Source organism: Abramis brama (assembly GCF_963993115.1).
Source record: "Abramis brama genome assembly, chromosome: 12".
NCBI classification, from domain to species: Eukaryota; Metazoa; Chordata; class Actinopteri; order Cypriniformes; family Leuciscidae; genus Abramis; species Abramis brama.
In genome coordinates this window covers 8827466-8850589 of record NC_139974.1, presented here as the reverse complement: position 1 = coordinate 8850589, position 23124 = coordinate 8827466, and the positions used below count along the sequence as shown (strand labels likewise).

The 23124-nt window shown below is 36.7% G+C and overlaps 2 protein-coding genes across 2 annotated transcripts in view; both read left to right on the top strand.

Annotated features, from left to right (window-relative positions):
* The first annotated feature begins 938 nt into the window (after nucleotides 1-938).
* Nucleotides 939-4763, top strand: prf1.3 (perforin 1.3). The gene is made up of 4 exons (XM_084131951.1): nucleotides 939-999; nucleotides 1792-2306; nucleotides 3036-3905; nucleotides 4088-4763. The coding sequence occupies exons 2-4, from the start codon at nucleotides 1804-1806 to the stop codon at nucleotides 4386-4388; spliced, it is 1674 nt and encodes a 557-aa protein (XP_083988077.1). The 5' UTR covers nucleotides 939-999; nucleotides 1792-1803; the 3' UTR covers nucleotides 4389-4763.
* A 3084-nt stretch (nucleotides 4764-7847) lies between these two features.
* stx1b (syntaxin 1B) overlaps nucleotides 7848-23124 on the top strand; it is a 41376-nt gene continuing 26099 nt past the window's right edge. The window contains exon 1 of the mRNA XM_084130037.1: nucleotides 7848-8175. Coding sequence (XP_083986163.1) covers nucleotides 8146-8175 — 30 coding nt within the window. The 5' untranslated portion in view covers nucleotides 7848-8145. The remainder of the gene's footprint in view (nucleotides 8176-23124) is intronic.

Sequence of the window (23124 nt, the reverse complement as noted above, 5' to 3'; positions counted from 1 at the left end):
TGAACCGCAGCCGCGCTCAATAAAGAATAACTTTGTTTGAACGTGATCCGAACGTCTCCTGGATCTTTGCTTCGATGAAAGAAAACTTTCCAACACTATAAACCTGCACATTTACTGTGAGGTCCAAAAATGTGTGAAATCGTATACATGGTTGGGTCATTCCTCTAAAATCCCTGAGAGTGCAGAGTACAGAGACTGACTCTTGTCTTGGTAGGAATTTTCATCCAAGTTAGATAACCAATCGGGCGCAGATCCAGAGATGCCAATCGCAGCCAGTGCGAAGGTCAACGGTCTGCAATTGAATGCATTAAATAGAGCAGACAGAGAGAAGACTGAATCAAGACTGATATCAAATCGTGATTAGTATGACCCTGCAGTGTGAGCTTCACTAGTAGAAGACTATATGTGATGATTCATTTGCAGTAAGTGCACCTCACTGCCATAGAGAAATACAGGCTACAATACAAAACCTAGTTTTAAAAGTGTTATCCTGCTTACTGTTACAGCTGATGCTGTTATGTTTCATATCTTTATCTCATATTGAAAAATCTTTAACAGTTTGTATTTTTTTTAGCATTCATCAAGAAAAGCGGAAAGCAATGGAATTTCTGAAATTAAGTTACAGAAGTGTTATTGATTTTATTGATTGCATAGTAATAGATGGCCTGAGAAGAGTGTAAATAAGTCTATTCCTCACACCTGGTTGCAAAAAAAGTGTTACAATTTGTTCAGAATCAGATATTTTCTGATTTCTTTTAACTGTAAGAGAGCGAATAATTTTTTGTAGATACCCATAAAGATGTTACAAAAGATGTTACAAAAGTGTGCTTGTGTCTCTGTGTTGGTGTTGTTGAAAAAAAGTGTGAAGGTAACACATAACTGGTGTTTCTGAGTCTGCTCTTTTTGTCCCCCCCACCCCTTTTTTTTCTAACATTACGGTTATTTAACCTAATTGTCTGCCCTGCTCTACCAAAGCTGTTAAGAAAACATCTCAACTAGGTAAATGTCAATTGTTTGCTTGGTATTGTCATATTTTGTATAGGAATTATAAATTGTAAACTATCTTTCTGTAAATGTATTTGTATTTGGTACAACGTAGAATAAATAAGTGTTAAATTAGAACACTTTAAAGAATTCTGATGAAGAAAATTAAATTTTACTATAAATTAAATTTTCCAAAAGTAGTCTCACTTCAACATAGGAATGTGCGTTTTTTGCTGGGTAAATAAGTGGATTTATTTAGTAGTTAAACAGGTCATGTTTTACTTGCATCAAAAGTTTGGACACTCTTTGAATTCTAAATGTTTCTTGTTATCTTTGGAACCTTTTAATCTACAGCCTTCCACTTATAAGCTTGAAAGTAGTATAAATTGTGCTATAAATATAATATTTACAACCTGCATCCTTCTGGAGATGATTTCATATGATTTTACTCCTTCAAAAACTTACAAATTTAGTAACAGTCTATGTAAGCAGAACACAAGAATTAGTATTTTACATATTTATTGTTTAATTTAATGGTTTTATTGTTTAATGGTTAGTGATAGAAACTGAAAGATGTAGGAGTAATATATTTGTTGCACTCACAATGAATATTTAATCAATGATCGATCAACTGACAAATTAAAACATTAGTGTATAATATTTATATGGAAATACTTGGTTTGATATTTTGTTATAAAATGTAAAGACACTCAGACATTTTTACGTTAAGTGTCCAAATACTTCTTGATCAGTTATTAAATTTGAATAATGTGAAAGAGTATCGCCTCTCATTTTCCTCTCTTTCAGCCTGCAGTACAAATGGCTCCTCTTCTGTTCCTCCTCTTTCTTCCTTTTACCCTCTGTTGTGAAACGGTCCCCAACGAAGAGTGCAAGAAGCTTAATTTCGTGCCTGGGCATAATTTGGTGGGAGAAGGCTTTGACATTGTGCGGCTGAAGACCACCGGAGCTTTTGTGGTGGATGTGGTTACCTACATGAATGGAGGAGGGAGTGGAAACTGCACTGTGTGTGAGAACTCACTACTCCAGGAGAAACAGAAGGTGCCAGCTTCTGTGATGGACTGGCGCGTCAAGGTGCAGTGTCAACGCAGCCTCAGTACCCAGGTGTATGAATCGGCCAACTCAGTTCTTAAGGAAACCAGCAATTCCCTCAATGTCGGCTGGAAGGTTGGGCTGAGTGTGCCAATGGTGGGAAGTGCGTCTACCGCTGGTTCTCTTTCCGTGTCAGCCAGGTTTGCAAAGACACATTCAGCTCAAGACAAGTATTCCTTCACAGGCCACACCTTCTCCTGTCGCTATTACTCGTAAGTGTGTGCACTCTCAAAAATAAAGGATATTGGCATCATATTATTGGGAATAAGTGGGGGGGGGAAGCAATTATTAAGAGTTTATGTAATACCTGCATCTGTACTCGTCCAATCAATGTGATTGACCTCATAAATATGCAAATCATGACATAAGCCCAGGGTTTATAAACGTACAGTGTGAAATTTCAAAACTTGACTACCCAGGATTAACTATAAAAGATCAATTATAAACTCTGTGGAAGTGTGCCTTTTTTTATTGCACTGTTAAAACATAAAAGAGGTCATTGTGAGAAAGTTTCTAATGAGAAATAGTCACATTGTGAGATAAAAAGTTTTGACAGAAATGAAAAGGCTGTGAGGGATAGAAGTACAGCATGTTCAATGGATTGTACTTTTGTTTAACAACATGCCAATTGTTTAGCTGACAAAACCCTTCAAAATTTCAGTAGATAAAATCTCCATGAAACAGTTTTGAAAGTAGTACAAAAAGAAAGTTTGATCTAGGAACTTATACAGTGCGTGCTATTGTAAACACTGTAAGCCTATCCCTCACAGACTCGTTTTCATCCGCCTAAAATTCAACATGGCGTCTAACCTAAGGTCAATAAAGTCACAATTACCTTTTTTAAATTGTTTAACTCTATGGCAGAAACAGGCTTTGATATTGAACAGTGTGATATGTGTTATGTTACATTAGATTACTAACATGAAGCATGTTTTCATCAGATTTCGACTTCATACTAGTCCTCCAGTGACCAAAGAATTTGCCGGTTCCATCAGTTCACTTCCTGCTATATATAACAGCAAGTCAGAAGATGCATACAACCATTTTATTTCTATCTATGGAACACACTTCTTGCGGAGAGTCGAACTGGGTGGCCACGTAAAGTCAACCACTGCTGTGAAGACCTGCCAGATTTCCATGTCAGGTCTGACAGCACACGACGTGAGCATCTGCTTATCGAAAGAAGCGTCCGCCGTCATTGAGGGTGTGAATGCGAGTGCGCAAGCAAGCTTCTGCGCAGCCAGGCAAAAGAAACTGGAGAAGAACAGCAGCTTCAGTGGCTCCTTTTCCGACCGCGTCACTGAAATATTGGGCGGCAACGGTGAGCAGCATGACATCCTCTTCAATCCAAGCGTCAATAATGGATATGACGTGTGGCTCAAGTCACTGAAGAAAATCCCTGGAGTGGTGTCCTACACCTTGAGCTCATTGCATATGCTCGTGGAAAAGGACTCGGTTAGACAAGCCAGTCTGCAAGCTGCCATCAGCAAATACATCACAAAAAACGCAATATCAACCGCTTGCCCCTCCGGTTGCAAAGTGGGCCGGCGCGACAATAATTGCGCATGCAAATGCAGCGGTCATCAAAGAGTTGATAGTAACTGCTGTCCGAGTCAGCCAGGAGTGGCCACGCTGAAAGTGACCGTGATGAGTGCTGAGGGATTATGGGGCGACTGGTTCTCTAAAACTGATGGTTATGTTAAAGTGTTCTACGGAACTGTAAAGGCTACAACCCCTGTGATTATGAACAACAACTTTCCTCGGTGGAACTACCTGTTCGATGTTGGAACTGTTGATCTGACTAAAAAAGAGTGAGTAATTACTGTATATTCTCAAACTCTGTTTTCATAATCAAAGTTTCAGTTTCTGTCAGCAATACTGTAGTGCTTTCAAAATGTGATAATGCTCTAAAAAATCTGTAAACTTTTAATGTTGTAAAAATGTGAAACTTTAAATAATTGCACATCATGTCATGAACATCCTCTTCTTACAGGCAATTGAAATTTGAGGTGTGGGACCGTGACAACCGGTTTGATGATGATCTTTTGGGAAAGCAATCTTTTATCCCAGAGCAAGGCATCAATGTGCAGAAGAAGTTTGGACTCAAGCATGGCTCTCTTTTGATCTCCTACTCTGCAAACTGTGGCCCAAGTCTTAAAGGGATATATTGTGAGACATATGCTCCTACACCGGGTGGTGATGGTACTCTAAATCATTACCAGCCATTTGGCAGAGCGCATCCCATTGTGTTTAAAAAATCCAATGGCTTTACAAAAAATGTGTCTTTCCTGTAATACAACAGCTGTAGAATGTAAGAATACTGTAAAATATGAATGAAGGGCCTTCTGAGATAACGCATGTATAAAAATTGCCATAAGCTATTTTAAATATTTGGCAAAGATACAGTGAAAATTGCTATCATAAATGAAATACCATTGACTTGATCTGTACACAAATTTACAAGAGCTATTTTTTAATAGTCACTTTAAGAACTTGTATCTGAAGTATTTTTATTTTCGATAAATTTATTTTATCTGATTCTTAAGATTTTTTCTCAATACATGATTTAATTTTATAATTTTATGTGTATCTTATACAACCCGCAGACCGCAGTATTACATTTAAAACATGAATTTTTGTTGACTGATGCAATAAAAAAAACTTTATTGAAAAAAAAGTCTATTTTGTCTCTAGTTTTCACTTTAGGTTGCTTATTTCAATCATTAGTGTCTGAAATGAGGCACTAGATTTGTGAACTATTATAACAATTAAATTTCATTACAGAAAATAAAAGAAATAACAGAGAAAAGGTAAAACAATGGTTCTGATAGATAAGGAAAGTAAAAATTTGTTGTAAATATTAAAAACACATGATTATGAAGTACAATTATGCATTGATGGTTCTAATGAAAACGAGTCACATTCAATATGTCGGAAGATGAATATGGCATGAAGAAAGTGGTACCTGTCACCTTTCTAAATAAGATGATACAGATGTGATCACGCAGACTGTGATGATGCGTTTAAACAGTCATCAGCATCGTAAATTCAGCAATGTTTTTTATATATAATTTTTTTTTAAATTGATGACCGTTGAATTGTTAGAAAAATAATGCACACCCGAGGTCGTAATGTTACTTTTATTTTGTGGCAAAAAAAACATGGAAATAATTTGTTATCATAATATTTTTTTTGCTCGGTCAGTATCGTTGTGGGTTTTAGTTCTGTGGTCTGTAACGACCTTTGAAATATCTGGAAACATTTGGCGAAGTTATATTGAACTGTAATGCGGTCAAGACCTGCTGGATCTACTTGCACACGAAGAGCATTCGTAAACCAATCAGATTCAAGCGGAGAGCCCTGTAGTACATTTATAACACTTTCTATTTTATTATCTTCACATCAAATTACAAAAAAAAAAAGTTAACGCTGGTTGCTGTGAGCGTGTTTCTAATACAACAACTGTGGGAGTGACGGAAAAATCTTTCTCTCTTACGTCTTTCTCTCTATCTCTTTTTTAAAGTTATGAAAACACTGTTGTGGAGTTTTTTCTTTTGCTATTTGAGAAAAAATATATATATATATATATAATGTAGTCTCTCATTCAAGTTTACCCAAATATGAGTACTTCAGCTTCTGAGAAACCCAGAAATGTGAAAAGGGTCAATTAAAAATGACAGATCTTTTTCCTGTGACTGCAGTCTTTCTGAACCAAACAGTGCCCCCTGTAGAAAAGATTAAGCTTTACACAATAAGTATCTCCTAAAGGACTTCTGCTGTGTTCAGTTCAATAATTTAGGCCCAAACCTCCCTAAAGCTGGTTCATCATAATTACTATTGTTAAAGGCCTTATAAACATTAATCTGAATTTAACTTCACACACATGCATATTGGTGTTTGATGGGGTTTATAAATTAAAAGCCTTGTGGTCAAATGCAAGTAATGTATATGAACCACCAAATGAATTGCAAGCGCTGGTGGTGCAGAGATGACTCACGAACATCTTCAATGTCATTAAAACTGCAATGACATTAAAATAGTATTTTGTGTATAGCCTACTGCATATTTCTTCTTACAGAAACATTTGAACATGTGCAAAAAAACATGCAAAAAGTAATTTAATTTTACATGGACAAAACTGCTTTGTATATCTCTTCCCCTTAGATTGGGATGTCTTTTGTCTAATATGGAGCCACTTGACACTCTTATGGCACTGGGATTAGCAAAAAGGTGTTATATTCTTGACCATATACTTTAAAACCAGTTCCCGTAGTTCACATATCTGAGCTCTGCCGGTCCAGGACAGTGAACTGGGGCACAAAGATGCGCTGAAGATCCCTCCCACCCTGATCATTTGTTCCAGAAGCTTCCCTTTGGCAGATGTTAAAAGCAATCCAAACCAAGACCAACAGACAACCGCAGTGCCAACGCTGTATCCCTGCTCAACTCAACAGTTTAAGCAGTGCCTCTGTAAAATTTTAACATTCACATAATAGGCCTTTAAAGTCAGCATGAAATCCAAAATGAATATATTTACTTTTATAATGCATGTCCCTTGCCCTGCTCTTATGGTCTTTGTAATCTTTCATCAAAATGTAGTACTTCGTTCTTCCTATGAAATGACTTTCATAGGATTATTGGGTAATGGTTACCAATAATGGCCATAAAAAAAAATGTTTTAATTAAATATTATTTAAATTATTATTAATAATACTGATGCTCTATTAAGAGAATTCATCCTCACATTATACACTTTCATAGGAAATCCCAAGACATTTCTAAAAAATATATATTTTTAAGTTTATTTATTTTGCATATCACACTCTTCAAAGAAAACAAAAAAGTAACTTTGTTAACAAACAGCTATGTAGGATTAGTCCTTTTTTCTTCTGTTCATGTGTAAAAATGCTGAAAGGCACAAGCAGTCCCAGACAGAAGTTGTTCAAAGTTAATATAAATAATGTTATGTAATTTTATCAGAGATCTGATCATTTACAGCTCAGGCCATATTAAATGTTAAAAAATGGCATTCAAACATTAAATGGCTATTAATATCCCATTTATAGGCTTAATTTATAGGCTTTATTCCCATTAAAGTCATCTTAATAAACATATTGGTATGAATATCGGCAATAATTGCCTTGGTACTTGAATTTGTTAAAAAAAAACGGTATTGCTCATCACTAATTTTAAAATTAAGTCTCATTTTACATTTTGTTTACCCACTGAACATTGTAGTTCTTTTGAAAATATGCCATTATAGTAAAACAGGCTGCAATTCAGGTTGACTTTAAAAACACCTGGATCACTTTATCTGTTATATTTCCTACAATTGCAGATTAATGTGTTGACTGTATAAGCATGCATTTCTCTTTGTACAAATAACAGTGACATTTGAGATCTGAGGTTAATTGTTACCTCACACCTATAGCTAATGGGGAATAAGGTTTAAAATCCATTGAGATAGTATCTTTTTCGATGCGTCCTACCCCCTTTTTCCCTCTATTAGAATAAAACAGAACCGCATCGATTATTTCGTGAAGCCAACAAGAGGCTCCTGGTTTTGTATTCCGCCTAATACAAACTACAGTTCCCTACTTATAATGGGGAACGTAGGTCAGTTACGCGCTGCGGAGACACGCAGTACAGCAAGCGAACGGGATGGGGGAGGGGCAGCAGGTAAAGTGAGACGGCGGCGCATGCGCAGAAGCACTCCAGCCCTCTGCATCGCTCCCCTCCCCCCACCTCTTTTTTTTTTTTTTTTTTTTTTTGCAGCATCAGTACCGCGTTCGGAATCGCATTCGTGTGCTGGAGTCAGAGCGCGCTGCGGGGCATCACTGCACCGCCACGGAGGACACACCATCACAGAACCGGGAACAGGGAAAAGGAAAAAAGGCGTGAAATAGTGCAGAGGGGAAGAACAGGGCGCTCTTTTTTTGAAATCAACGAAATCTGTGGGAAATTAAACAGGAGCCAGACATTTGCTAATAATAAATACACGAACGCAGCGGACATCTCAAGCGATATTTTTGGCCAGCACGGCGGGGAAAAATGAAGGATCGCACGCAGGAACTACGAAGTGTAAGTCTTTATTTCTGATGCTTTATCGTTCATCTCCTCCCATATTCTCCGTCTCCTCACTGCAACCGGGCGTCAGCAGCTGACATCTCACTTCTGCTCGCTCACGGCTGAACATTTATGGGCATGGTACGGATTTCATACATTTTCCGATATTTGTTCTCCCTTTTATATTTTTTCTTTATGCAATTACAAATTTAACCGTCTACCACATTACACGTTATGCTTTTAATAGCGGCTCTCACGCGAGCACTAGCTGTTCCATGTGCGATGGATCGATTTATCGATCAAATACGGTTATATGGCGAAATGAGCCCCCCACATTAGCATGCACACAGACTACCTTTGATACATGTCGCCCAGGAGTGTGATCTAGAGTATAGACTGCTGCGGATAGTTAAGCAGTATCCTTACACTGATACGCACCATCCCAATATCTAATTCTATGATCACCACCATGATTAATTATTAATAGCCTACCTATTTTTTTTGTTAAATGAAAATGACATTCATGCGAACAGGTTCCCCCTTGTTCCGTACCCTATGAACTCTATTAGATTTTCCCTTCTGCACCAGAGGATTTTGAGTATCTTCACTAAAGCTCCATTCTGGTTACATGCAGGCTACATCTACATCGGACGCATTTGGATCATTGGATGGGATGTGCGATTATTGCAGCACACATTGTTCCGTTCTAAGCCCCTATATTAAATATGAAAGGGTGTAATATTGTTTCACATATCGCCCAATTGAGCTAAACGAATACAATATGGCCGCCAAAGTATTTCTATTTGTAGTCGCGACGGTATAGCGACTTAATCATGTATTTATTTCATTTTTCAGAAATATCGAAGGTGGGCCTTAAAGCTTTAATGCGTCGCCCAACCTCCACGAATTTTCCGTCGCCAGAGATCAGTGGAATATCGTAAAAGGAAACGCCTGAACCCAGTGCACTGCACTCATCAGTGTGTAGTGCGCTTTTGCAAGGGAGCGAAAGGGGTGGGGGTGAAAGAGAGATATGTACATGTTTGTAAAACAAAATATATCGGCAACTAAACAACCAAGCCCAAAGACGTGCATCTTTCTCGGTGAGCCACTTGCTTCATCATAAAAAGTCATTTGTACAAAACCTTGACCGGAATCAGTCCAAGACTTCTCTTATTCCCCTGGAGACCCGGAGCATCTGATATCAGCATTTGCTTATCAGACGAATCGTAGAAATGTAATCTACAGATAATTGGATTTACAGAATTCGCAATTATACGTGATGCGCGTGCAGACTCCCTAAAGCTGAGTGCTGTATGCTGGCGCTGCCACTGTGCTTTAAACATATATATCATTAGTCTAGCTTCAAAAGGTGTTAATAGTTCAGCGCGAATCTTATGCGACATGATTGGGCAATAATCGAATTTTATGTAATCGTCAACATCACTGTGACGTATTGGTCGCGCGGTGAGGGAAGTGTATGGGTTACTTGGACTGTGGGCGTGCGCAGGGCGAGCGTGTCTATGCATAGTGGAGACAAGCAAGGATAAATCAGACAGAATTCATTGACCTTGCCCCTTTCAATATTAGGTTTCATTTGAATAGGGGAGAGATCTGACATTAAATGAATGAGTAAGATTGAATGGGATAATTACAGCCTGAAGTATTTCTAATGAAATTGGGCTGGGAAAGCATTATGTCCACAGTGGCCAAAGCAAACCTTTGGCTCAAAAAAAAAGAAAAAAAAAAAGAAGCTAAATAAGTAAATAAAAAGGTAAAATAAAATGACACATAAGGACTGTTGATTTATGACTTTCATTGGTACTCCAATGAAGACGTCACCATAACAGCCTCGTTCAGATAATTAGCACACTTATTTTATTATGATTGCACTGACAACAGGCAGAAGGAACCTACAGAGAATTGAACAGAATATCAATGGCAGATCGTTTGATCCAGACAATAGACCTATGGATCTGGGGCTAGTTGTCGCACAGGATAAGTTGTCACTCAGGCTATATCTCTGTAATTGTAAGGTTTTGAGTCGAAAGTTAAATTAGACAAATGTGTACATTGGTTTCAAACACCTAGTTAAAAAATGTTTCTTTTTCTTTTTTTTAAGTAGACATCAAAATATCCAAAGTGAAAGGTTAATGTGTATATATATATACACACACACACACACACACATTAACCTTTCACTTTCGATGTCTCATATTGTTTTGTTTTTCATAACTGTCTTACTGTTTAAATATAGCCAGAAAAATTAATAGGCTGTTAAATGGCAGGTTCCACTTTGATAACTTAACATATAGTGTGACAACATGCCTGCTATATCACAAAAGGTCAATGTGTCTTGATTGAACTTTTTTCTTTGGCAGTGGAAATGTTCAAAAGCTTTTCTGGAACCAAGACTTTATAAGGCATCAGCCCGTACTGAAACAGACTTTCAAAAATAAATCTACCCTAAGAAATATTCACCAGAGTAAAATGTGTGACTGTCCTAATATATGATAATTCCATATCCTAAGCATCATATACGGTCTACAACAGAGAAGTCTTTTCATGAGTAATGCCATGTGTTGGCTGTGTCTTTTGAAAAGCGGATAGAGTTTATGTCAGCATTGGAGCGTTAATGTGACAGAGCAAGCAGGCAATAAATATGATTAAAAAGCATAACATTTGAAGAAAAATTGTTTCAAATCCTGATACTAAACATGCACAATGTATTGTTGTGCTTTACTGTGCCCTGTAATGTCCTTGAGAGAGGCAAGGTTGAATGTCTGTGTCTCTCAGCCTTTCTCTTTTTTTTCTCTGCCTCTCAGTTAACAGGCTTGAGAGGTAAAGTCATATTTAAGACTCCTAATTTAAATGATATAGGCAGTGAATTAAATGTGCATTATTGAATGCGAAATAAGTTTTTGTTGTGTCTTCAGAATATGGTATATTAAATAGATAGTTCAATCCAAAATGAAAATTGTTTCTTTCGTCTGCTGAACACAACAGAAGATATTTTGAAGAATGTTGGTAACCAAACAGTTTTGGTGACCATTGGCTTTCATTGCATGGACAAAATATTGAGACATTTCACAGAATAGCTTCTTTAATTTTCCACAGACAAAAAGTTACAAGGGTGAGTAAAAGATGACAATTTTCATTTTTGAGCGAACTATTAAGAAGTCAGCCTGTCATGTAGACATGTTTTGCCAGACAAGCTAAAAGCCCAATAAGTTACAAGATATGTCTGGATGTTATAGCTTGTTAGTATAGGCTCAGTGTTTAAATATTGAAATGTTCTGAGAACACTGAATATTGGATTGAATATTAAAATTCATATTTAGTTATATGACTGTACTGAAGAGCTTTCTCAGGTCAGTGGAATGTAGGACGTGGTTTCCCACATGATATGTATATTTCAGGTAGTTGGCTAATGAATGGGTGAGAATATGCAAAATGTGGGGAAAATGTAATTTATTTTGCATCAAAATAAACGAACAAGCAAGCAAAACAACATGAAAAATGCATGAAAATGAATAAGTACCAATAAATTAAGACCCCAATTAATATTTGTGTTGGAAGCCACTGACTCTTGTTGAGTGGTGAATACAGTATTTGTAGAGAGCATGGTATAAAGAATTTCTTCATCGTAATCGTGATATGTTTTGCAATGAACATGATATCCAGATTATTGTTTGGTGAAAAACCGCAGGTGTGGACTGACTGGAAAGTTGGCAACCTAATATTAATTTACTCAGAAGCGCCAGGAAGGCAAAGACTATGTGACATCACATACTGTATCTTGCCCAGTTTTGTCCAGAAAGGGAGAGGTCAGACACATTGTGCTAATTGATACTAAATGAGTGCTAATAGAACCCACAGATACAATTCAGCAGCACCAATTATGACCATAAACAGGTTGTAAGCTATAAACTCAATAGCATATTTGTAACTTAATTTCACAATTCTGGGTGCAGATGTCATATAGGCCTATTTGCTAAAAAAAAAAGAAAAAAAAAAAGGAATAAAATAAATGATCTAAAATGAACACACACAAATATCACTTGTTTTTGATGTTAGAATTTGTGAATGACCAAGCAAAAATTGCTTCTGCAAATCAGTTGGTTTATATAAAAAAGGGTCTAATTGGTTGCATTTTATTTAGAGATTTGATTAGAACAAACGAAGGGAATATGGAAAAATACTGCTTAATGTAATGAACTTAAAAAAGGTTTTTTTGAGAGGGCACTCTTGTTCGGACACAGAAACGGATTGGATTGCCAATAATGTTTTTATTTCGGAATCAACAAAAATAATGTTCTGGATCACTGCTACCTTATTTAACCCCAAAACAAGCGCTCATTTGTGACTTTGATTGGTTGCTAACCTGTTAGACGCTCAAAAAGGTTTGTTTTTTTAACGTGTGTGGTATTAATTCTCTGGACAGATGGAACAGAAGCAGGGAACCCCGGTAGCCGACGCGACACACAGAGAAAGTAAGCAGCGAAATGATAAGCAGCGAGCAGCGCTACAGCTGACGGCAGCAAGAGCTGAGCTCATGGGGAAAGTGAACTCAGTATGTGTCTTGTCAGCCGACGGGGCTGGAACAGGTAGATAATAATTGGCAGAGAGAGGGAGACGGGAATATACGGCTACATATGTGAAGCTGGCCGCTGCCCAACAACAGATGCAACAGATAGGTCAAGATAGGTCACGGATGTGGCTGTGTCAGTGGGAAAAGGGAAGAATGAAGCACAGCAGGTATCAAACTGCAGTAAGGTTAGAGAGGGAAGTGGAATTTCCCCAAATCTCAGAAAAAGGCGGAATGGGAAGAGGTAGGGAGTGGAGAAAAGAAAAAGGGATAAGCAGTGGAGGCCACAGGCACTGTAACAGATGGAGAATAAATGAGATGCATCATAAAGACATGGTTAGGAGACAAATAAAGGATTCAGTTGTGGGGTTATTGCACTAAATGTACACTGGGTAGATTTGCTGATGCGCAGGAATTGTGTAAAACTGCTTTGTAATACTGTAAAATTAATTCTGAACCTAAACCGATTTGGTTGGCTCTTTTTGCATATAAATAGCTCAGCGGTAGGTAGTGAAGTGAGGATGCTCAGAGATTAAACTGAAATGTTCTCTTAAAATAGTACAGATTTTATGAAATTGTTAGTGGTTTGTAACTGGAAACTGGGGCTGAATGATACAGGCAAGTAGTTAAAAGGGTTAAATGTTCAAGTAGTTGAAGGACTGTCAGGGGATTCTTTACCGTCTAAAAACAGATTTAGAAGAAATGTGGCAATGGATGCACCCTATGTCAAGAATCTATAGGACTGTAAAACCTTTTTATATTGAAATAAATCAAAGTTTTTGATCTGCTATAAATACATTTTACACAAGTGCACTAGTATACACTTAAGTGGCACTTTAATCTTGAATGAAAGATCTGGATATAGTCTTGAACATTTCTACAAGATATGAAGATATCTGCTAGCATGTTAGCTTGCAGTATTACATACGTCTGGCTGATACCTCACAGTAACTTTAAAATTATATTTAAAAAAATACAGAGTGTATATATTTGGTATCAAGCATGCTTAGTGGATTTATGAGCTATACACTGACCACTGAAAATAGCTATAGTAGGCTTTCTCCTCTACTGGTTAGTTGAATGCTAACTTGTTGGGATGGGAATTGTAAGATCCATTCCGAATCGGATTTCTTATAGCGTTTCTTATTCATTAATGATTTTATGAATAGTTTTATTAGTACTTGAATAGTAATTTTACCTAACTATGAGCTTAAACATATTAAAAACAATAATATTTGAATATTATTTTCTTTTAATGTGAAGCAATCTCTTTTGGATGGTTATTTTTAACTACAAGTTTCTAATTCCTCTGATTCAGTGGTCATTAGGCTGATTCAGACTGATAACTCTTGAGTTTCAGATGTTTTATTTTTTTGGACCAATTCTGAACCAGCTTAATGACTCAAAAGAGTCATTTCTTTGCAAATCAGGCGACACTAGTATGTTTGTGAGGACAATGCAATAGAAAGCTGGTTGTCTATCTTTTGCACTCACATCTCTCTCTCGCCCTAATCACAATTAATTCAGACTGCAAACACACAATTCAGCTAAAACTGTTTCTTTTAGCCATGGTGCAGCGGATTCAGAATATCAGTGCATAAAGTTTGATGTGTACAGGATGTGCTCCCCTATAGTTTGAAGACCTGGACAGTGGACACATAATAGCATCCAAGGACTAGTTTAATCTGTCATATACTCACCCTTATATCATTAAAAAACCAATATCTCTTTGTTTTTTAAATATATATATTTTTTGATTGCAGTTTTTTTTTTTTTTTTTTTTTTTTTACTGATGTGCTGGTTGCTCTTTTCCATGCTGTTACAATTAATGTGGACTGATGCTTTCAAACTTAAAAAAAGGATGCAAAAGCACCGTAAAGGTGTCATAATAGTCTTCAATTTCAGTCTGTTCCTCAAACAAAGCTACAGTATGGATTCAGAGACCAGCACATTCTTCAAAATGTCTTTTGTGTTCCACAGAAGAAAGTCAGTCATAGAGGTTTGAAACAACATAAGGGTGAGTAAATGATTTTGAATTTTAATTTCTGAATGGCCAGTTCCTTTAATCTGTCTAAACATATGGGTGGGCGCCCACTGAAGTAATTGGATTTTTTTCTCGTATGGTTGCACCACCATTAGCAGTCTTGGCAATTACTGAAGAATTTGAAGAGGGAGGTCCTGACAATAACAGCATTAGTATTGATCCATTCTTTTATTGATCCATTTTCCTTAATTTTTTGGCTTTTGAAGAACTACAGACAAATGCAAAAAGGGATTGAATTGCAGTGCAATTTTTGGAAATATTGACTCCAATATGATTAAGGTCAACAAAGACCTGACTATTGGAAAAGTGCATGATGAATATAAATTGAAGTTGTAGATGAACAAATGTTCATATGACCTTCTACTAAACTATATTTCACTCACATTTTGCTTAGTCATAGTCAAAGTAAAGCACTGATTGCCTCATAAAACACTGTGAATGAACATCTGCAGAGCATCATCCATGATATCGCGTCTGTGGCACATTTTTCACACCATGTAATGGAAAATTCATAATAGACCAGGATAATCTTTTGTAAGCGACGTCAAGCATCAACATCAGGCAAGTTAGACTGAGGTCAGGCTGCATGGGCTTTCGATTTCATTAAGACTGAATCACAGTTTTCCCTTTCTGACCAGCTCTGATGTAATTCCTTTTAGTCATGCCCACAAAATACCGCCCTGATGGGTAATTTCAATAGATCGGCAAGATTTGCCACGATTTAAAAGTTACTGGGTGGATTTATGCTTTAAATTGACTGCGGACAGAATGAGTCAGCAAGTTTCTTGTTCATTCTCCAGAGGCTTGCTGTCATTTGAACCAGATAGTTATTTTTCATACCCGAGTCATTATTGACTAATGTGAAAAGGCAGTGGCTATTCCAGTGGGAAACAGAAAACGGTTTTATCAGCACTGGTATGTGGTCGAGATGTCAGTCCCAGTCGCACCTTTTTGTGTTTATAAGAAGTGTCTGTTTCTTTGGAGCTGCTGCCACGTTTCATGATCTTATTAACATTTCTGATTTTATTGTGAATATCATCAAAGTATTTTGTCATGATTTGTTTCCTTATTAAAACACTAAATGTGCAAGGACATGATTAATAGTTTACCCGAGCTGACATGTTGTGTTATAGACTTTTCTGGACACAGCTTCTGTGACATGCAAGCTGTTGTTATTCATACATTTCATAACATTTGATAAAACTAGCAATTTATTGTAATTAATCATAAAACAAGCCATGGTTTGCAAGAACTATCACTTTGTTAAGAATAATATTGGTTGCGTGGCACATGCAATATGATTCAGTAGCAAGAATCATGCTAAACAATTTTGTTGTTTGCTGGTTTCTATTTTTGCAGTTTTGTGCTGCACTAACCCCGCCCACTGTAAAATCTCACTGGTCCAAAATTACATTTCTTTTAGCTGTACATTAAACATCTAATATCTTCATTCTAACATCATACATCATTTTTGCGGATATCAAATTCTGCTGCTGTAAAGTTTATTATATTATTCATTTTCTTAATTTTAAAACCGTAAAAAGATTTTTTTACAGTTTTGGTCATTTGTCATTTTTTAATGAAGAAGTTGTGCAGCCCTATAGTTATAAATAGCCCTTGATTCATTTTTGGATTGTGATCTTTTATTTAGGCTTGTTCGCATCTGCCTCAATTGATTTCTAATGGCATGAGGTTACTCAAATGACCATATATAGCCTATGCTTTTAGTTCTTTGACAAATGACTCATCAACTGTCTATTTAGTTTCTTCTTGTTATTAGCCTCGGTTTATAGCACAACTGAACTGGGAATAACCCCGTCCCTTGGGTGGAGAGAAGGACATCATGCACCAGACAACACAAAAGACACAATATAATGCATCTTCCTCATCTTTTATACACAGTTATTGCCTGTTTTTTGTTTTTACAGCCACAATTTTCCCTTAAATGGAAGGTTCCCTTGCAGGAACTTGGATATTGCTAGACATAATGCAAAATTTTATGCAGTAATTATATATTGCATTGCCATAATTAAGCATAGAATCCAATAAAACTATAAATTTAATGTGATTGAGGATAAAGGAAACCATGTTTTGCGATGTGGTTCAATAACAACAATCATGCTAATCTTTATATTGTCATCTCTTGAGAATATTTTTCCGAGCTGTCTTTTTTTCTTGTATTTTCTACAGTTCTCTCTCAGTCTCATGATGACAGAACACATATCATTATCATTTCCTCAAATGTTTTCTATCCCATAATGCACCATTATATTGAAAGAATCCAAGGGTTAGAGCAGGAATGTGATTTACTTCCACTTTGGAAATATGATCACATTTTCCACCACTTCTCGCGGTTCCTCATGTTTGTCAACAGAAACTAATGCAGTATTATGAGGCTAAAGGAGGTTACTGTCTAACGCTGTAAGGACTTCTGATGCCTGTGGCCAATGGCCATCCTCAGCGCAGATGGGCCAACGGCAGGGATGCAGGATTATGACACTTCTGCATTACCCCCACACCTGATTTTTTACCGCATTATTCTGCAAAAACCCGGCACAGATTCAAGTGAAAATTTCCGAGAGCCTGCCGTATACTGCTAGCGAAGGTCCTCGTCACCTGCTTGGAAGGGGATACTTTTTTTAAACGTCCTTTTCCGGTGACAACTTATTCCGCATCATTCTGCCCCCCCCTCACCCTCCCCCATCACTCTCTCTTTCCCTGTGGAGGTCTGTCTCTCTCCCCATCCCCCTCTCATTGCACTTTCCTCACCCTCCCCCTACAGCTGCACACTTATTCCTCTTGATTCTCCCTGCCACACACTCATACACTCTTGCTTTCGCATCCTAAGCATACTCACTATTGCTCGATTCCTGCCAAGGGCTTTTTTTTTCTAATCGCAATGTGGGTAAATAAATCAAAGTATGAAAAAGCTGAAAGTGACACACATTCATTCCGTGGAAAGTACCACTTGAGCAATTCAGCGTGTTCTGAAACTTATGAATGTGGGCAATTTATATGTCAATTTTTTATTTTTTTTGTAAAATAAAGAATAAAATAAGTATTTAAAAATAACAATTAATTTCATAAGAGGCATATTTTATGCACTTTTTTTTATTAGTATTGTTAATAATATTTTCAAATTAACTAAAGCAGCATTTGATACCTCATATTTAAGCTTTTGGGAGTCTGAAACTTTTATATCATTGCTGAAGCTTTTATATTATTTTCATGCAGTATCTTGTGCAAGTCAATTATTAAGAGCAAAAATAAGATACTTGGTGGCATATTTATAACAATGTACACATGTACCGATAGGGCATAAATGTCCAAATTATGTTTGTGTGCGTGTTTGTATTCCAATCACTGCGTGGGTACGACTATGCCTGCAGTATATTGTGAGGACAGTTTTATTGCAGGGACAATGTCATGTCCTCCCTGCTGCACACCACCCACCAGTCTTTAACACCGCCAATAAAACAACTAAAACAAAATGGCTTCCTGTCTAGTTATGGTACAGCTGGTTTGCAAAATATACCATTAAAACCAGCAAGTCCGAAAATGTGAACATTTCACTATATTTGTTTCATTTTTGGAAATTGTACACTAGGTGGGATATAAATTCTCGCTAAAGTAATGTAATAGATGCAGTCTAGCAAAATCAGTTCAGTAAGATGGTAAATATTAGTGACAACAAAGTCAACATATTTCATTTTGTCTTGACAGCTTGAAAGGGAGGCCCTGCATAATTTAAAGGTAAATATCAGGGTAGGAGCTGGATTCATATACTCGGACTAAGTTCCTGTTACTCTGGTAGTAGTGCATGACTCTGGCAATATCAAGATCATGGGCTCGATTCCTGAGGAAGGCGTGAACCCTAAATGTAATGTAAGTCACTTTGGATAACAGCATCTGCCAAATGCATAAATTAATGTACGTTATCCATCTCAGACTTTCTATGTAGGCGAGTCAATTACCTGAGCTAACTACCTCCTGAGGTTCATGGTGAAATAGGGCAACAGGGTGCCACTGGGATTTCTCACAATCTGATTCAGAAATCATAATAGTATAAGCCCTACAAAATAAGTGAAAATGGCGATTTTTACAAATGTTAAATGTATCTGGAACAAGCAGCATATGTTGAGTTTTGAATGCTTGTTTAGTTGTTGACAAGCTGGTTGACAATGGGACTCTTGATGGCTAAAATTAAGAAGTATAATTATAGACCAGTATAATTAATTGAAGAACAATTTCTGGTAACACTTTATTTCACTTTATTTCAGTGGTCCACTTTAGACATTCTACTAACTATAAGTAACTTTGCAACTACATGTCAACTAACTCACATTAGTTAGTCTAAATTGGACCATCAAAATAAAGTATAACCAGTTACACTATATTTGTACGTGTACTTACAGTGTAGTTACCCAAGAAAGTACAGGTAATATAATGCAACTACATGGGTTAAGGTTAGGTTTAGGGATATTTGTTATTGTAATTGCTATAATAAGTACATAGTATGTACATGCGGAACAGGACTGTAAAATAAAGTGATAAAGGTATACTTCATTTTCCGTGTTCAACTCAGTTGAGTGCACAAGTCTTTCAAAGTATACTTTATTTGGACCTCCACGAACCCTCGTGATGACGAAAATTAATGACGAAAATTACATCACATGGGCCGTGCTCAGACCATTACGGAATGCGGAGGGTTGAAGTATACTTTGGGCTTTAGACATTGATATATTAGACATGATATTTAAAATGAGTCATGAACAGCAGTGTGTCTGCATACTTTGTCTCCATGTGCTAAATCGTCAGCATTTTATTAGCCACTTCTCTCCAATGATAGACAGATGATGCTAGAGCATGCACATGCTCATCATGCAACATAATCTTCCTTACTTTTCATAAATTTTTTCTTCTTAAGCCATATCAGGTACTTATGTTCGGCATTTTCATAAGTATCTTTTGCCCTTATTTAGCTTGTACACTGTATTAAGGTGGTTCTTAACTGGTGGGCTGCAGATCTGTTCTGATTGGTTTATAAATAATAAACTTCAGGTCAGGCATAGTCTTAATTCATTGTGTTTGTTAAAGTTATGACGTCTTTCATGAAAAATACCAAGATAATCCAAATAAAATGTAAAATATATAGTTTACCCTCACAGCTGTGTTTAGGTTATGTCTCCCTGTGGCCTGTACAAGTATAAAATTAAAATAATTTAATAATGTCCATGTATTTATTTTTTTAAGTAGCCGTGTAACAAGCAGGGTAATGTACAGTCATGGACGGTCATTGGCAAAACAGACGCTCTCAGGGTGGTACAAGACCAGATCCTGAACACCCTGTCTGGGTTTATTTTGCGATAATGGCCCTCTGATTGTATAATATCCCTTGCATAAAACCAATCTCAGACATTTGCTGTGTACCCAAATAGACTATAATGACCTTGGGTTGCTTATGCTGTAGTTTTGCAGAGGATCTGTCATAAGGCTGGCAATGAGTAGATGTGACATATCCCCAAGCATACAGTGGTGCTCTTTTTAAAAAGAAAAGCCAATATACTATGTGAAAAAGAACACTATCAGGGTTCTTTATTTATCTATATTTAATATATATTTGGATTGCACAGAAGGAAATGTAAAATTTTCCTATACCTACATTGAACCATAAAGGATTTATTTTTTTTATTTTTTTTTGTAAGAACTGGTCAAATGAATACCCTGAATGCATTGCAAATCGCTTTGGATAAAATTCATAAATGTACAAATAATCTGCCTTAAGGAAGGCAGGTTTTGTGTTCACATGACCCCGATATGTCTCTCTGCCTTCTGTGCAAAAACAGCTAGACAACTAGCAAAATGCATTTCATCTAAAGATGTGTTTTTAAAAGCTGGACTATTTTAAGTTGTGAAACGCCCCACAAACAGCATGAGATGCAATAAAATGGCCAAATGCAACCGCAGGCTGTCAGCACGCTAACTATATAGCTCACTGCTAAAAATATCAAAATATAAATTTAAATTAATATATACACTATCGTTCAAAAGGGTCAGTATGATTTTTTAAAGAAATCTGTACTTTTATTAAGCAAGGATGCATTAAATTTGTCAAAAGTGCAGTGAAAACATTTCATTTCAGCCAAAGAATCCTGAAAAGTTTTCCACAAAAATATTAAGCAGCACAACTGTTTATTAACATTGACAATAATCAGAAATGTTTCTTGAGCAGCAAATCAGCATATTAGAATGATTTCTGGAGGATCATGTGACACTGAAGACTGGAGTAATGGCAGCTGATTCCGCTCTGCCATCCCAAGAATAAAATACATTTTAAATATATAGATAAGTAAGATAAATACATATATCTTATCAAATTTAGATAAACCTCACAAAATTTGTATTCTGTTGTTTGATGACTAATAATGACATCTTGTGCTACTTAATTTCAAGCCAGTATAAATCTCCATTTCCAGGCTAATATATTTTGAGGTAGTACCAAATAAATCTCTAAAACAATTCTCTAAAATGTCTCCCCTTGTTTTAGCAGAGAATCCCTTCTTCAACAAAAGGGATGAAAGCAGATATGAATTGTTTATTGCTGTCCAACTGTGACCCTTGTCTAACATCATAGGAGATTTATCATCTCCAAACTCTTCCCCCTGACCTTATCTGTGCTCTCCAGCTTTGTAGACACAGAATGTGTCTTCCCAAAAAAAAGGCAACAACATGTGCAGAATCTTCCATCATCACCCACACACTAACCACACTGGTAGGAGGCTTCGGTGGCACAACTCAGCACTTAAATTCAGAAATCCACCTCTCCTCCTTCTCCTCCTGAAATCTGTTGCTATAGAATTTTTTTGTGAAGGTCATTAGCGACTGATATTGCGGTACCGTAGACATTCAGCGCAGGGGACCACAAAGCCACTCCCCGTGAAAGCAGATGCTGAGGGGGCAGGGAGGGCAGGGCTCGAGAAGGGAGCGGCCAGATAAGGGGAGAAGCAGGCGAGTAAACATTAGCACGGCTGATGAGACAACACACAGGTCGCTTTCTGTTACTATTTCATTGTGCTTTGACATGCAATCCTCGTCACAGGGAAATGCATAGAATCTGGTAGCTAAACCAGAAACGGCTAGCTGAAATGTTGACTGTGCAATTGTCAGTAAGCTAAAAGCATCAGACATTTCACCTTTGCTCATGGGGGAAGGGACTTTATTGCCATTATCTGATGACGGGAGAGCGAAAATAGCCTCTGCATGAATTAAATGATGCTAGCTGGAGATAGACAGGCTGATGCATCAATCACCCGACAGGCAGACAGTTATGTCTTGCATAGCTCTATATGCTGTAGAAAAATCTAAGATTAAAAACATTCAGCTCAAGAAATAGCCAGTTATCAATCACCTAAATGTATTCTTGTAAATTTATGTCAACCAATTCAGCACCAGAATACAAATTGAACCTTTTTGCCCACCCACCTTATTGGCTTTTTTAGCAGCTATTTTATTTTTTCTATTTAAATATAATATATTAGATATTATTATATCGCGCCAGAGCACAAACATTCACCCTCCATTTTTTGCCCATAATGTAATGGAGGAATAATGCCATTTATCCATATACTACATATCTATTACTTTTAAAAGGAACACTTTATGGTCTGCCCAAGGCTACAGTGTTAAACAGAATAAATAAATAAAAAATACTTTATTTATAACTGTCCTTTTTATAGACATAATAGGTGCTTAAGATGACATTAGACAAATATTATTGTCGTTTTTTACTTCGCGTTTATAGTTTTGATTGGAATACATCATATCAAGTTGGATTGTCACGTACAGTTTTAACCGCACAAGTTGAAACATTTGAAAGTATTCGAAGCTTAAAACAAATATGATCAGAAAATGTCACTTCGGCAGAGAGTTAGAACTCCATGCAGCCTTCATAAAACTCTCCAATGGAAATTAATAATTTCTTCTAAGAATAGCAAGTTTTTGGGAAACCTGTTTCAATATGTTGTTTTTTTTTATAACTGCATTACTTAGTTATTTAGAATTAATTTAATTATTCAATTTTAATATAAACATGCCCTGTCTCTTTCATCTGCATGAATATAATATCTGCTCTCCGATTAAGTTTATTACAGTTAAAAATATATTAAGAGCCTGCCTGTGGTGATGATAATTGCTCAAAATCCTCATAAAAGCTGTATTAGTTTCATTGGCAACAATGTCACACATTTGTCCAAGAACTGCTTTGTAAATATTAATGATTAACCGCTAAATATTAACGAGTGCCCATGAAATTCCAAATCGTGTTCCAGTAAACAAG